The 15,922-nt window shown below is 41.1% G+C and overlaps 1 protein-coding gene across 3 annotated transcripts in view; it reads left to right on the plus strand.

Moving 5' to 3' along the window:
• Window positions 1-15,922, plus strand: part of JPH1 (junctophilin 1) — an 83,724-nt gene that overhangs the window by 2,152 nt on the left and 65,650 nt on the right. For all 3 annotated transcript variants that reach the window (XM_059166192.1, XM_059166193.1, XM_059166194.1), the window contains exon 2: window positions 4,068-4,827. In XM_059166192.1, coding sequence (XP_059022175.1) covers window positions 4,068-4,827 — 760 coding nt within the window. The remainder of the gene's footprint in view (window positions 1-4,067; window positions 4,828-15,922) is intronic.

Below are 15,922 nucleotides of genomic sequence, written 5' to 3' on the forward strand. Positions count from 1 at the left end.
TATAAATCTGTTAGCTTGTGATTGGATTTTATTGGAGACTCTAGGTCTGTAATGTAACTAAATTCCATGCCCAAAAGTAGAATGCAAAATTTATTTCTTAAATTTGCATGTTATTTTATAACCTGTTAAGAAGACCGAGGATAATTCTCTTCAGTTTGGGAAGGTTAAAAATAAATTAGTCTTAAATAAAAAAAAAAATCATCTCTTAAAGTTACTACTCATTAAACAAAATCTCTTGGTTTAGAGGATTCATTACACTTAGCAAATACATAGATATAGATATATCTTACCAGTGAAGGTCCTCTATGTATGTGTTGTAGAAGCTCAAATAAGTGACCAGGATGACATTATGGATAATCTGCCTTCTGATTTAAAACTATTTTATTTATTTGACACACTGAGATCACAAGTAGGCAGAGAGGCAGGCCGGGGCGAGGTGGGGAGGTGGGGTAGCAGGCTCCCTGCAGAGCAGAGAACCCGATGTGGGGCTCGATCACAGGACCCTGGGATCATGACCTAAGCTAAAGGCAGAGGCTTAACCCACTGAGCCACCCAGGTGCCCCTGATTTAAAACTAACTTGAAAAAATTTTTTAAACCTGTAAATTTGGCATCATGTGGTTTTCCTTTTCTACGAAAAGAAAAAAAAAATTCAAATATGCTCCCAGTTAGGAGAGGAAAAAAAAAAAAAAAAACTAAAAATCTCTTTGAATGTCTGCTCTATGCTAGTTGATTTTCCTGCTTTTTTTCATATGTCACTTCTTTAGAAAGTCCCTAATCATAAAGTGGGGGTCTCTAAGTAGAAGTGTATTGCTATAACTTATTTTATGCAAAAGTTTTGGTCAAAATAGGAAATACCACCTTCCTTATTTTTAAGAATGAGTTTATTTTTGTCTCTGCACTACCACCTGTCCATCCCAGTGCACCCTTTGTCAAACTTAGGGAAAATCTGATTCCATGTATTTTGTGACATTTAACTAGAAGATGGAGTATTAATTCCATAAGGAATGTATCACCTGATTATTTTATTAGTGATTTGTGTGTAAAGTGTTGCCAAAACTGCCTGAATATTAATTAAGAATAAAATAGTACGGTACTAATGAAATCCAAAATCTAGATGCCCAGAATTTTTTGCATAAATTCTGATCCGCTGCACCTCATTTTTTTCACCAGTCATAAACTATTGAAAATATCTAGGAAGGCACATTGCTTTATTAATTATGTGCATAGTCACATATACCCATTCATAGCACATGAATATAAATTTGGCATAGTACAATCTACATTTGACTGGGACTCCTTCTGAACTGAGTGACATGCTCTAAGATTATATAGTTAAAATGGATAAAAATATATGTTTATAAAAAATAAATTATAAAAAAATGGCTATATCTAGAAAACCAACACCCAGATGAAAAAGTCATAGAACATAATTTAAAACCTGTAAAAATAATGTTTACACTTGTGAAATATGCATCTTTATTTGAGGGATGGAGACGAATTAATTAGAACTTTATTTGGACAGCAGGGAAAAGTTGGAACCCACCTGCTTCATTAAAAAAAAAAAAAAAAAAAGCCTTTTTTTCCCCAAAGTTCATTGACTAAACCCATTTTAAATTTCAGATGAACTACTAACAGTTTGACTATAAATTGGTGTTTAGCAATTCCATGGAAGAAGTCTTCCATATACTGTGATTTAACAAAATAAGATAGGAACATTTCCAATGCAGTTGCTCCCCACCCCGCACCCCTCCCTGTTTGACAGTTAAGCAGAGACCTAAACTTTCTAATTACTGCTGTTGCCTTAAACTGCTTGGATTTTCAAGCAATACTTATTTGGAACTTCTAGTATATGTGCTGCCGAAGCGAGCACCTTATTTGGAAGTTCTAAATACTCCTCTTACTTTTGGAGATCCCAGTTTCAGAAACTACTTATTAATTTTCTCTCAGTGTTAAACATTTGCTAAGATGGTATGGTTGTATTTTCAAAATATAAAACATATCAAATAGCACCTTTGGAAACTGTTCTTGCAAAATTAACTTGTCATTGTGTAGAAAGGTAGAGATGATTATAGCATTACTTGTTTATTTAAACAAAATATTTTAAAAACAAGGTTGTTTTGGTATGTATAAGTCAGTTTGTAGAACTTTTATCCTAGAACTTGTATTTTACCCATATAGGCAGAGGGAAAGTCAAAGTTGAAATCTCCTAATTTCATTCCCTTCCCTGTTAAGGTGGTGGTATTTGGAAATGGCTAATATTCAGTAGGAACCTTTTTAACCTGGAATGTTCTATGTGACTATCTTATCCTTTGGGGTTTAATCCTTTTGAGAAAACTATGGCCCACCTACCTCCTCAGAAGTTCATAAATGTCAGGTTAAGATACATATTTACCCAAAATAGGACATACATAGTACCAGACCTACTTAGAATTTCATTGTTGTCCCACTGTTGTCCATTTATATGACATAAGTATATCAAACTAAACAGAAAGAGAAGGTAGTCATGAAATTTGTCAAAACTTTTGACTTTGGAGCCATTACAGTTTTAAATGTATTGAAATAATCAGCCCATATTAATACAATGATATAAAACCACTAGCATTTATAGCTCAAGTATTTAAAAAGTAAATGGAGGGGAACCTGAAGCCTCTGTCTTCTTCAGCTCAGGTCATGATCTCAGGGTCTTGGGATCAAGCCCCACATTGGGCTCTCCACTCAATGGAAGCCTGCTTCCCCCTTTCTCTCTGCCTGCCTCTCTGCCTACTTCTGATTTCTCTCTGTCAAATAAATAAAGTCTTTAAAAATACTTTTAAAAAAAAGTAAATGGAAATCTAAAATGAAAAGTGACTGCAAGTTAGATCTATATAATCAGAAACTGCAAGAAGTCAAAAAAGACTAATCATGATTTATTTTCTATTATATTGTGAGTTACTATAATAATACAGAAGTAATTACATCTTAAAATTTCCACATAGCTCCTTTTGGGGGGATACTATAATTTAAAATGTACCTTTAATTAAAGGAAATCTCCCTGATTTTGAAAAGAAAAGTCTAAGTTCTCTAATTTTAATATTCAGTGTTTCATGTGATTTAAAAAGTAGTATATTCTTTGAGCCACCATAGCTATTTACTATAAAGTCATCAAACACCTACAGGTCACAGGGCACATAAGTTATAAGACTCGAAATTTTGTGTTTGCTTTGGAGGTAATTCCTGCCCTCAGAGTGCTTCTAGTCCACATGTTTCATTCTGCTGTGTCAGAGACTAGGGAAATTAATGAAGAGAATGGCAAGGAGAAAGCAGAACTTTGGCAAGTAGTACAGGACAAATCTTGACCGGTTCACCTAGAAGTACAAAATCTTGTAATAAATTGCCCATTTTTTAGTAATGGTTCGCTATGTTCAGAATACATATAGTATTTGTCAAATCAACCTTAGCACCAAAAATTTCTTCCAAATCTAAATAATAATAATTAAAAAAATTAACATGAAAGAAAAAAATGTAAAATAATTTGATGGCCCATGTCCTGAGTACTCAGATCACTAATAATTTTAAGTCTTTGAGCCTGTTGGAATGTTATAGTAACAGACATAGAGTTTTTAAAGGTTTTCAGCTAAATGAGTAAAATTAGAATAAAATTCACAAATAGAACTCATTTCATCTTCTGTGACACTGCCTTCCTTCCTCTGGGGGATTTTGATGTGTTAATTTCAGGGGAGAAAAGTTGTTTTCTAATGATCACTCTTTTTGTATTAGAAAGTAGTGGTTTCATGTGAAACACTCGGATAAATTTTTTAATGAAAAGCAAAGTTACCAGACTATTGGAAAATGCTATGCAATTACATTAAAACCATAGACACAAAATTACAGGGCAGGAATTCGCAAATGGATGAAAAGTAGCGCTTAGAGTTGACTTGGAAACATGTGGGATTTGACCAAGGGCCTGCCTGCTCCATGCGCCAGGCTCTCCCGGAGCGCACCCAGGCGCTCCGGGGCGCTTGCAGCCCAGACGGTATCCCCCTGCCCCCCCCCGACTCACGCTGTGCTTTCTCACGGTCTCTCGAAGGTACCTACCAGGGCCAGTGGGCCGGCGGCATGCGGCATGGCTACGGCGTGCGCCAGAGCGTGCCCTACGGCATGGCCACCGTGATCCGCTCGCCGCTGCGCACCTCCATGGCCTCGCTGCGCAGCGAGCAGAGCAATGGCAGCGTGCTCCACGACGCCGCGGCCGCTGCTGACAGCCCCGCCGGCACCCGCGGCGGCTTCGTGCTCAACTTTCATGCCGACGCCGAGCTCGCGGGCAAGAAGAAGGGCGGCCTCTTCCGAAGGGGCTCCCTTCTCGGAAGCATGAAACTTCGCAAGTCCGAATCCAAGTCTTCCATCTCCAGTAAGCGCAGCTCGGTCCGCAGCGACGCGGCCATGAGCCGCATCAGTTCCAGCGATGCCAACTCCACGATCAGCTTCGGCGACGTGGATTGTGATTTTTGCCCCGTGGAAGACCACGTCGACGCCACCACCACGGAAACCTACATGGGCGAGTGGAAGAACGACAAGCGCAATGGTTTCGGCATCAGCGAGCGCTCCAACGGCATGAAGTATGAAGGCGAGTGGGCAAATAACAAGAGGCACGGGTATGGCTGCACCGTGTTTCCTGACGGCTCCAAAGAAGAGGGAAAATACAAAAATAATATTCTGGTCCGTGGAATAAGGAAGCAGCTTATACCAATAAGAAATACAAAAACTAGAGAGAAGGTGGACAGAGCCATTGAAGGCGCACAAAGGGCAGCGGCCATGGCGAGAACCAAGGTGGAAATAGCAAATTCAAGGTATGTAAATGTAGGGTGGGTGGTTGTGCCTGGTCCTTCAGAACAGGGGGATATCAAATATTATGTTTGTCATTCTGCTGGTAACGTCACCAAAGAGCTGCCAGAACCAAAGTTAGAGAATGATGGAAGTGCAGGGGAGCGGGTCAGAAAGGTACCTGCCCTGTTCTGAAACGTCATCATCACAAAATGTTGAAGGCACATTGAGATCCCCTTCTTGATGCAGATTACTTCCCTAATACTTAATGGCTGGTCACTCAGACCCTGTGCCCATTTTCAGGAATTCAGAAAGTTACTTCCAGGGGTGGTTTTTTGTTTGTTTTGTTTTATTGAGAAGGCCTCAAAATCTAAATACAGCAGAAATGGAAAATTACAAGACCAAATCTTGCATGGTTCTTTAAGACAAAGCTCCCGTCCAAGTTAAGGAGGGCACTTGTGGTGAGTCCTGGGTGTTGTATGTTAGTGATGAATCACTGAATTCTACTCCAGAAACCAATATTGCACTGTATGTTAACTGCCTAAAATTTTAAAAGTAATAATAATTAATAAGTAAAATATCACTGCAAAAAAAAAAAAAGAAAAAAACCAAAAACCTCATCTCTGTGGGAGTGGCAGAGGGATTAAGGCTCATACAAAGCACTGCGTTCTATGCAGGAATGGTTAGATCAGTGCCGTATTATAAGGAAAGGGGTGGGGAGGAACCCGACATGGACAGATGGGACTGTCAGTGTGCCAAAGTTGGAAGAAAGTAGAGCAGTAGAGAAGGGATGGAGTGAGTAGGAGAAAGCGGTGAATTATAGATTGAGAAGTGGGGTGTATGTGGGCACAGAAGGACTATGTGTCTGAAGTTTTACCATTAATAGCTGGGTTCAGGGATCCAGCAAGAGGGTTGGAGAAATCTATTGGGAATAGAATTGTCTTCTTGTAGACAAAAGAGATGGTTAGAAATGGGAAATGTTATTTTGGAGCTTATTTACTGGCCACCGACTGGCCACAGTTTTGTGTGACTTGAGGCATATGTCTTTTCCTGCTTCAGTCGTATTTTCTCGTGGAAGTAAGCCTTCTTTCAAAGCCACAAAATATTAGCATGTCTTCCATTTTTATTCTTAGGGTTGAATAAATAGACTCTCCTTTGCTTTGGCTGAACCATATGAAATTATTGATAATTGGACCTTTTGATTTTTAAAAAATGGCAATTTCATGTGGTTCAACTGAATACTTTCAGACTTCGGAAGTGTCTATTAAAAAAAAAATACTTTTATGGCTTCTGTTTACTTCTTAGTATCTGAAGCACCACTTGGTCTTTTTTTTTTTTTTTTTAATTGAGGTATGTATTAAAAGTCTTCAGGATTTCCATCTTTATCCCAAACTCATCCTGCTTTAAAGTTAATATTGTTTGCTGATCAGCACAGACTTTCAGGAAGGGTCTCACCTCTCTTCTCTGTGGGGCATCCTTTATTTTAGATCACAGTTTTTCCAGATCACCAAGCATTGTATTACTTGCTTTTCAGTTTGCTTGTAGATGGGATTCTTGGCACATCTAATCTTACTGGCCTCTCGGGCTCTCAGCTAAATTTTAGAGCTAGTGGTATACCTTTGGTTATGTCCTGACCTCTCATTTCAAATGTACTTCTGGATTCTTCCATTTGTTTTCCTCTTAGAGCCTGGTGACCTAGTAGAGGCAGTTCAATCTTGGCAGATGGAAAGTGCACCTGCACAGAACACTAGCAAATGACTTTCTTAGACTTGCTTTAATTATTGACTTTTATGGTTTAAATTGGAAGAATCTAAATAATGAAAGTGAAATGCTTATAATGCAAGGATCTGTGATTATACTAGTATCATAAAACTCTTAACCCAAGTCCTAGCCACATCCCCTCTGTTGAAAGTCTTTCGGGGATAGTAATGTAGTTTGAGAGTACTGTATTGCATGGTTGATAATCAACAAATGCACTTTTAGCCAGTTAACTGCCTCATTAATATTTCACTTAGCTCTTTTGCAAATGCTCAATACCTTCTACTAAGTGAAATAAACCAGTCACAGGACAAATATTGCATGATTCCACTTAAATGAGGTCTCTAAAATGGTCAGACTCCTAGAAACAGAGTAAAATGGTGGTTGCCAGAGGCTGGAGGGGGGCGGAAATGTGGAGCTGCTGTTCAGTAGCTCTAAAGTTTCAGTTAAGCAAAGTGATTGTGCCTGTAGCTAACAATGCTGTATCGTGTACATAAAAATTCGTTAAGAGGGTAGATCTCATGTGAAGTGTTTTAACCAAAGTAAAAAATTTATACTATTTGGATGATGCAATAGACAAAATACTCAATAGACTTTTATGTCTGTCTTTTACTCTGTTACTCCTCTTTCCAGATTCCTTGCTTTAATAAATACTTCAGATACAGAGTTTTGCTACTTCTTTTTGTAGAAAGTAACTGAAGGACCGACCGTCCCCTTTGGTAGCTCTGAGCTTAAAGTTCTACATTCTCTTAAAAGCTTTTTTGGGTCACCTGGGTGGCTCAGTTGGTGACTCTCGATTTTGGCTCAGGTCATGATCTTGAGGTGGTGAGATTAAGCCTCCCCCACCCCACCCCTCAGCAGGGGGTTCTGCCCTCAGCAGGGAGTCAGCTTGAGATTTTCTCTCCCCTACTCTCCCTTCCCCCCAACCCTGCTCTCATAAATAAATCTTTTAAAAAGTAATAAATTATTAAAACTTTTTTTTTTTTTTTAAAGAGAGAAAATCTTCCATTAAGGTTTTGGAGATTGCTGGCTGGGGAATGGATTTCTTGCTATATTATCATAAACCGTGACTCTTGATAATACCTGAGGATCTGCTTAGTCCTTCCTGGACCCTCCAGGAGTTACCATTAATGTTTTGTTTCTAAAAAATAGCAAAAGTTTAAGAATGTAGGTGACACCCTCCTCTTGGTCCTGCCCCAGTAATGGCAGAATAACAACTATAAAGTCAGGCTCCTGGCGGCTGCAGCTCTCAAAATCACGCATTCACCACTAGCAACAGAGGGAGATGGTAATAGTCACTCACCAGCTCAGTTTGCCACCCAGATAGTGCTAATTATTATTCTGTTGCTGTTTTTTTCTTAGTTTGTGGAGAGTTTTTGTTGCTTAAGTCTCAGGAAAATGGATCCATTTTTGTGCCATAACCCTGTGTTATCTTGAAGCCAAGCTTCAAGTTAGCCCTGAGAGAAAACAATGGTATCCTCCTCAGGGAAATCAAGAGACATGGAAACAACCGCCTTTGGCCCAGAGATTCAAGAAGGTCTGTGGACCTTTCCTTTGCTTTTTGAAGAGAAAGTGGTGTATCTCAGCAGGAAACACACAGGAGGCTTATTTCAGAAGGTGTATTATGGGCCCCTGTTTAATTCTTACCCATAAGGGAATGTGAGGATCGCATAACAGTTAGTAGATAATAGAAATAATGCAGCAAGTAGAGAATTAGTAGATACAGATCATTTACTAGCAGGTTAGCACTTAAAGAGTGAAAACTCTAAGGGAGAATAATAATTTGCTGACTTTTGTAAGTTTTCTTCAGGTTTCTGTTCTCATCAAGTATTATGTCTATTAGATGTAACAAAATGTTTTCTTCCCTTCTTGTCTTGGGCCTGTGGGTAAAAATCATCCCCTGGAATTGCGAAAATGTATCAATCTTGTTTTTAAAAGAAATGTTCAAGAGGTAAGGGAGCAACTCTATTTCAGGCCCCTCACATTCAGAGGCAAAAACCACAGCTCTGCCCAAGATGACCCTACTTTGCCTGTTTCGAGTACATTTCTCGTTTGGTCATTCTTACTCCATGAACTCATCTCCAGTCATCGCCTAAGAGATGTTCAAAATACTGGTCCTTGAGAAACCCATTTTAAGGAAGAATTTTAAGGTGAGGCATTTGGTTGAGGTGGCCAGTAAGTTGCCCTTAGAGAAGCATACTTTGGTGGAAAAGAATAGATAATTTAGAAAAGGATGTAGACAAAAGAAGAGCTTTGTAGACTCTGAGCCCCAGAGGACATGATTATTGTGCTAAAGGATGGAAGAAGGCTGGTGACAGGGATGGGAGAGAGCTGGCCTCAAGCAGTTGAGAACCACAGGCCGGCTTCATTGTATCACATAGATGAGAAGGAGGAAAGGAAACTGAGAGCGTAGAGTGGACCACCACCACCGTTCTGGGTCTGTGGAGGCCTCACTGAAGCTGGGAGGGTGTATGGCTGGACTGGCTTCAAGACTACTGTGAAGCATCAGTGACTGCTTCTCCCAGTCTCCCCCAGACTTCGGGCTCTGACAGCAGCACTGAGACAGGTAATGTTGAGAGGGAGCCCGGTAGTGTATCCAGCCCAGCCCCCACCCCGTTGGGCCCAGTACAGATATAGTTGTACAGGGGGATGGAAGCACCAGATCGATTATGGAGGCCTGAAGCTCAAGGGATCTGGGGCACAGGTGAGCTTGCTGCACCTATTTTCAGAACTAGGGATTGGATTCCATGTTGCCAATTTTGGAATTTAATATTTAAAAAAAAAAAAAAGACACTTTTTTCCAAAAACCCTACATATGTACCATAGTTTTCTTCTAAAAAGATAGAATTCCTGGGGTGCCTGGGTGGCTCGGTGGGTTAAAGCCTCTGCCTTCAGCTCAGGTCATGATCCCAGGGTCCTGGGATCGAGGCCCGTATCGGGCTCTCTGCTCAGCCCGGAGCCTGCTTCCTCCTCTCTCTCTGCCTGCCTCTCTGCCTACTTGTGATCTCTGCCGTCAAATGAATAAATAAAAAAATAAAAAATAAAAAATCTTTAAAAAAAAAAAATAGAATTCCTTACCACTCAACCTCTTTCCTCCTGAATGATTCAGCCACAATGGCTTTCCTTCAGTTCTAAGGGAAGTCTTTGCTTGTCCCTTCCCTCTGCCTTCCCTCTGCCTGGCGCCCTTGCCCCAGCTAGCCCCTCCAGCTAGCTCCATCTTAAGGGTTAGGCATCAAGTCTCTTCAAGGAAGGTTTCCCTAAGCCCACAACCTACCACACCCCACTGGCACCCCCTTCCACCTAAGTGCCCATTTGTCTAAGTTGTCATTGTATTTCAGTATATTTTTTGTTATCTCTTTCTCCAAGTAGATCAGAAAGCTAGACCCTGAAGGCAGCTTTGCTCGCTTTTATGCACCCAGCAGCTAGTTTAGATCACGGCGCTTTCGTAAGGGCTCTAGTAAATATTTGATGAATGAGTGAATTAAATTCTTACTACTTAGGCTGTAAACATTCCCAGGGCTTCTAATTCTGTTTTCTTGGACATTTATAAACCCAGCTTTAAAGGAAGGAAACAGTTCTTGTAAATCATCATGTTATAATCTGGTAATAATCAAGGAAGTAGAGAAAATGCAGAAGTATGTTGTTACAGGTATGCTTTTCCTTAGCTACATCAACATCAGTGAAGAGTCATTACCAAGGCATGGCTGGGGAATAAGAACTTGAGGTTAAGCCGAACTCTAATCTCCATTCTTCGTAGGGATGAGCTGGTCCAGTGACACCTGTGAATCCTTCCCTTAAACAGATACAGAAACTCCAGGAAGCCAACTTATACTCACTATAAAAATATTAGCTCGGGGCACCTGAGTGACTCAGTGGGTTAAAGCCTCTGCCTTCAGCTCAGGTCATGATCTCAGGGTCCTGGGATCGAGCCCCACATCAGGCTCTCTGCTCAGCACGGAGCCTGCTTCCCCTTCTCTCTCTCTCTCTGCCTGCCTCTCTGCCTACTTGTGATCTCTCTCAAATAAATAAATAAAATCTTTAAAAAAAATAGCTCATCCTACCTTTTTGACATCACTAAAATATGTGATCAGTCAGAACCTAAGAGCTTGCTGTTTTTTTAAGAATCTGTTTTTTAAGTTTTTAGCTATCTTTATTCCCTTTTGAAGGTTTTTTTTGCCTTACCCCCGCCCTTTTTTTTTTTGGTTATTTTTCTTGAGCTCAAATAACAGTGTTCAATAGAACGGTTCCTTACAAGATTACTTGACTTGATTCACACTTCACTTATTAGTAATTAAAACCCAGAGTCAACCATGAGTCAGTGCACATTACAGATCCAAATTAAACTTCTACCAATTTTAGGGAAAAATCTCAGTCTCTGCCAAGTTATTGTGAAGGGCCAGAAATTTGAAATTCTTAAATTCATTTGGACAAATGGGTTCTAGTTCTCTTTGGCAAATCAAAATTCTGGTTTATCCTGTTTCTTTAATGTTAGTGTCCTACCCTCTCTTTAAAAACAATTGTAGATTGTCTTTTCCATTAATTCTTTATTTCTTCTACTGGGGCTCTGGTGAATGTTCAGTTTTTAGCGTAAGTGATTTTTGCAGGGAAGTTGAATTTTTATGTAATATCCTTTAAGCCATTTTAATGAAGAAGCTGTTAAGTAGGTAAAGAACTCTGGAGGAAAATCACCTAAAATGTGGGAATTCAGTGTTGAGGAGAGCATTAACGATTTTCTTTAGTTATGCCTCCTGTGCTCTTCCAATATGGGCCTTTGCTGCCTGTCGCACTCTCCCACCTGCCCTCGCCAGCCCTTCTGTGAAAGGCTTCCAGGGTTTCGGTCAATAAAGCTCAGGCTGAGGTGCAGAGAAGTTACTGTGAATGGGGATTGAGAGTTGCCCCTTTCCTCACAGGAGGGTTATCCTAAGGGTTGAATGAAAAAGTGGGTATCCCAGGGGTTTGTGTGTGAACTGTGAATCACCATATATCTAGTTCATATTTTGGAAAATGTGTCCTTCATAGAAGTATCGTTCCCAAGACTGACCGTTGATAGATGACCATGAAGCCAGACTGCGATAGACGTAAAGATGGAGGGAAGAAGGAAAAAGAAAGGGAAGGAGGCTTGGGAAGTAGAAAGAAGAATAAGCAAAAGGAAGGGAATTAAATCCATCCGTGTGAAGGGAATTAAATCCTTCACCATCAAGTGAATGTATATCAAGATTCATCCCCTTTCCAACCTCAGATCTGTGTGAAGTCGATAGGCTATCAACGGGCAATTATATTTTTTAAGGCTGAAAAGGAACTGAGCAAAGAAATGGCCCATGTGTTTGTATCAAGCTATGCTGGGGTAATGTTCTGAAGACAATGTAGGATAATAAAGATTCTTATCTTCCTATTGTGTAGGTACACTAGCATAGGTTACTGTTGTCTTTTTTATATTACAGTTTTTGTATTGCACATAAAAATTTTGAACACGTGTTTCTCCTTTTTACCAAAGAATGCCCATTTCCCACAGGCGAGAGTGAAGCGTCTGCTCTAATTGCCTTGCATTCTTGTCCAGCTGTTTAAGAAGAGCTGTACTTCTCTGTTTAAGGGCCCAGGATTTCGTGGGCCAAGCAATCACTGAGGCTTTTCTGTGTGGGTGTGCAGAGGGAGCAGCTGAAACCAGAAAGATACTGAGGCATCTGCTCTTTCCTGCCCCCAAAGAAGGGGTAAAGCTTGGATGGGATGGTACTCCAGAGGCACGATGGGAACATGCCCTGCTTCTGTCCTTCAGCTCTGAGGTCACGGCACCTCATGCTTAGCAGGTCATTACACATAACATGGGAACATACTGTGTTATGGAAGCCTTGTAAAATTTTTTTAGGGTATCTTGTTTCTGAAGACCTTTCTTTAAAAACCCTTCATCCAACCCTCCCAAGTCCAAACCCATTCAGAAACTGAGGCCTTTTGGGCTGAGGGGGTTGTGTTTTAATGATGAACAAGTAGGTTCAAGCAGTACAAATTCAATGAAAATGGGTCTTATGCCATAATAGTGGGAGAGTCACAGTTATCCAGACTTCTGGGCCATTAAAAACATACTTTTTTAAGCCCTTGTTCATGTAGGCATGTCTCTCCACTTTGATTAAGCGGAGAGCATAAGGAGAAGATGCCGTCTGTATATGGTGTGAATGGGATATGAGGTAATGTTGAATTCTGCAGAAAGCTACTTGGCGAAAACTGGCTGCAAAGACTGGAGGGAAAAAGCAATGTTCCAGGGAGATAATAAGCTAGGTTTTTGGGACACATGTTGGCCTTGTTTTAACTATAGAAATCTGAGTTTGCTTAGGCAGTACAAAGTGCAGCAGGTTCGATCTCATTTATCTCTGAAGCATGACATGTTTCCAGATTCTGTAAATCTGAAGAATTAAAGCAGCAGTTACTTTCCAGTATAGCTTCCTTGGTAATGAAAGCCCCCCTACTGTGTTGCCCTGAAAGCTAAAGGTGTGAGATGGCGTTCATGTTCCATCCCGTGTACCTCATACAACTTCTCGCCTTGACCTGGAGATACTCTGTTTTCGGGCAAGTGGCAGAGTTCTGTGCCCTGCTAACATAGCTGGGGGACTTCTCCGAGCCACAGCTGCCCGGCAGCCAAAGCACCCCGCTCACAACTTTCCATTATGGATTAAGCTGACTCTGCCAATCTCACTTTACTCAAGACACCAAACTGGACGCTTGCAAGACTAGTGCCTTGCAAATCTTTGAGATGCTTTTCTTATTATAGATGAAATATGAACATTGTGTTTGGGAACAGGATCCAACAAATGCCAAAGGTATTTATGTAAGTCATTCAGCTTTAGTACAACAGCCTCTTGAGAATAAAACCAAATAAGCTTTTAATAATTTTGCCCCTTCCATTTTAGGTGGCGTTTCACATTTATTTGTATAATATGCTCAATTCAAAATAAGCTTCTTTATCAGGAATTTAATTAATATGTAAGGAATCAAGATCACCTCCATAAGAGTGCAACTCTTTGAAGTCAAATCTTCTTAGGATTTCCCTATGTGCCAAAAGAAACTTATTCAAGCCAAGTAAAATACATTAATTCACTTTCTAGCATTTTTAAAATAGTTGATTGTGCCAGAGATTAACAGATAACTTCTCTATATTTTTGTTAGTTTTTAAAAACTTCTGAATAAGGTTAAAATTTTGCTGAGTTTTGCTGTCTTGGGTCCATCAAGCTTTGATCTCAACTGGCTTAGTCCGGAGATCCCTCTCTGTTTAATTTTTTACATTGGTGTTGGAGCTTTTGGAATTAGTATTTCAGGATTTCCTACATTCACTTCCATCCATTAGGGGAAAGGTTTAATATTCATGTGGGGAACCTACTGGTCAAAACGTGTTGAGGAGAAATCCCACAGAAGCTGCAGTTCCAGGTTCAGGAGTAGGATTGGAGGAGCCATACCTGCCCTCCACCGGCCCTTATTACTCTTTCCCACCTCTCCTGCTCATCCCAGTGACTGGACAAGTGGTTGAGCTTTGATTGATAGATTACCTTACAAAGATGCAAATGCTATGGAAGGGTCGTTAATTAATACATTGATTAACACCCTGGTCTGGACTTGCAGAAAAGACGCTAGGTTACCAGCCCAATTTATAAGCCCGTGAACTGATGACATACTATGTAAATGTAAAATAATGATCAAGATCCAGTCCTTTCTGTCACAGGTTAGGAGAGAGAAGAATGCAGTTACCACTCCCAGCGATTGGCCCCTTGGTCTGAGGGTAGGTAGCACATAGGAGAAGCTTTATCACAGCCTGGGGCTGGAGGCATGATTGTAGAGGTGGTATCTAGCTTCAAAGCCAGGGACGCCTGGGTGGCTCATTGGTTAAGCAGCTGCCTTCAGCTCAGGTCATGATCCCAGGGTCCTGGGATCGAGTCCCACATCGGGCTCCTTGCTCGGCAGGGAGCCTGCTTCTCCCTCTGCCTCTGCCTGCCATTCTGTCTGCCTGTGCTCGCTCGCTCTCCCTCTCTCTCTCTGACAAATAAATAAAATCTTTAAAAAACAAAAACAAAGGATATGTAAGTGTCTTCCAGAAAAAGAGAAGGGTGCAAAGGATAATGGTCTACTTATATTTGGGGTACTATAAAATGTTTGGTATGGCTGGAGAACATGGCTAGAAAAGACTACTAAATTGGGGGGGTGTTGAGAGATGAGGGGGAGGAGTCCATAGGGGGTCGCTGACCTGTAAGGGGGAGTTTGGACGTTATCACAAAGATCGGGGAGAGCTACTGGTAGGTTTAGGCAGAAGAAGTACATGATCAAATTTAGAAAGCTCACTGTGGGTGCAGGTGGTGTAGAGACTGGGAAGAGCAAGGGGCAGTAAAATCGGAGACTGATTAAGGAGGACTCTGCTAACTAGTAATCTGGGTGAGAACCTATGGGCTGAGCTAAGCAGTGACCGTGGGGATGGAAAGAAGCCCACGTAGGGGTGACAGCCTCCCAAGCAGACTCAGTAGGACCTGATGGCTGGTTGGATAAATGTGGCAAACCTAGAGGAGACAGAGTGAGAGGGACCCCCACATTTCAGGCTCAGGCAAGTAGAGGGATGCTAGTTCTATTTATTCAGAAAGGGACCAGAGAAGAAAGTACTGGTTTAGAGAGGAAGATGTTTCGATTTTGACTTCTTGAATTTTGAGATGCTGGCCCCAGAGACAAAAGGGAATGTGGGTCTGGAATTCAGACATGTACCACACGTAGAACTCAGACCCAAACCCTGAGGAACAAAGACATCAATGAGGCACATGGCAGAAGAGGCATTCTACGTACGTGATGCTAGATGCAGCTCTTTTTAAGAAGTACAAATAAAACAATTCTCACATTCAGTAAGAGGAACCCATTGCTTTAGGACAAAGCAGTTGTGTAGGTATCAGAAAGTCTGTTCCTGAATTTGTGAAATTATGCTTTCTAAGATTTATGCTCAAAGGACCTACCCAGTGAGCAAGATCTGTTGGCCTGTTTCTTTCTTGGCAATGAACGGGAACAAAATATCACTCTCCCAAATTATTGTGCTAAAGAAACCTCATTTTGGCAAACATTTATTTAGTGCCAGCTCTGTCCAGACATGGCACTAGGCCCTAGGAATACAGAGATGAATAAGAAACAGAACTTGTCATGGAGGGCAAATATCTTGAGGGTTCAGAGCACTCCTGTGCTGGGGCCGGTGCTGTGAGCCAGGTGGGGCTGGGAGGTGGAGAGACCCACCGGGAAGCACCTAAGCCACCTGGGTGAGCTTGTCATTTGCCTGTTCTCTTGCACAAGCAAGCCCTGTCTGCCCAGACCACCCTCACACACAGGCCCCTTTCCTTTGCCTAACCTCTGTTA

The sequence above is a fragment of the Mustela lutreola genome, chromosome 3, assembly GCF_030435805.1.
Source record: "Mustela lutreola isolate mMusLut2 chromosome 3, mMusLut2.pri, whole genome shotgun sequence".
Classification (NCBI taxonomy): Eukaryota; Metazoa; Chordata; class Mammalia; order Carnivora; family Mustelidae; genus Mustela; species Mustela lutreola.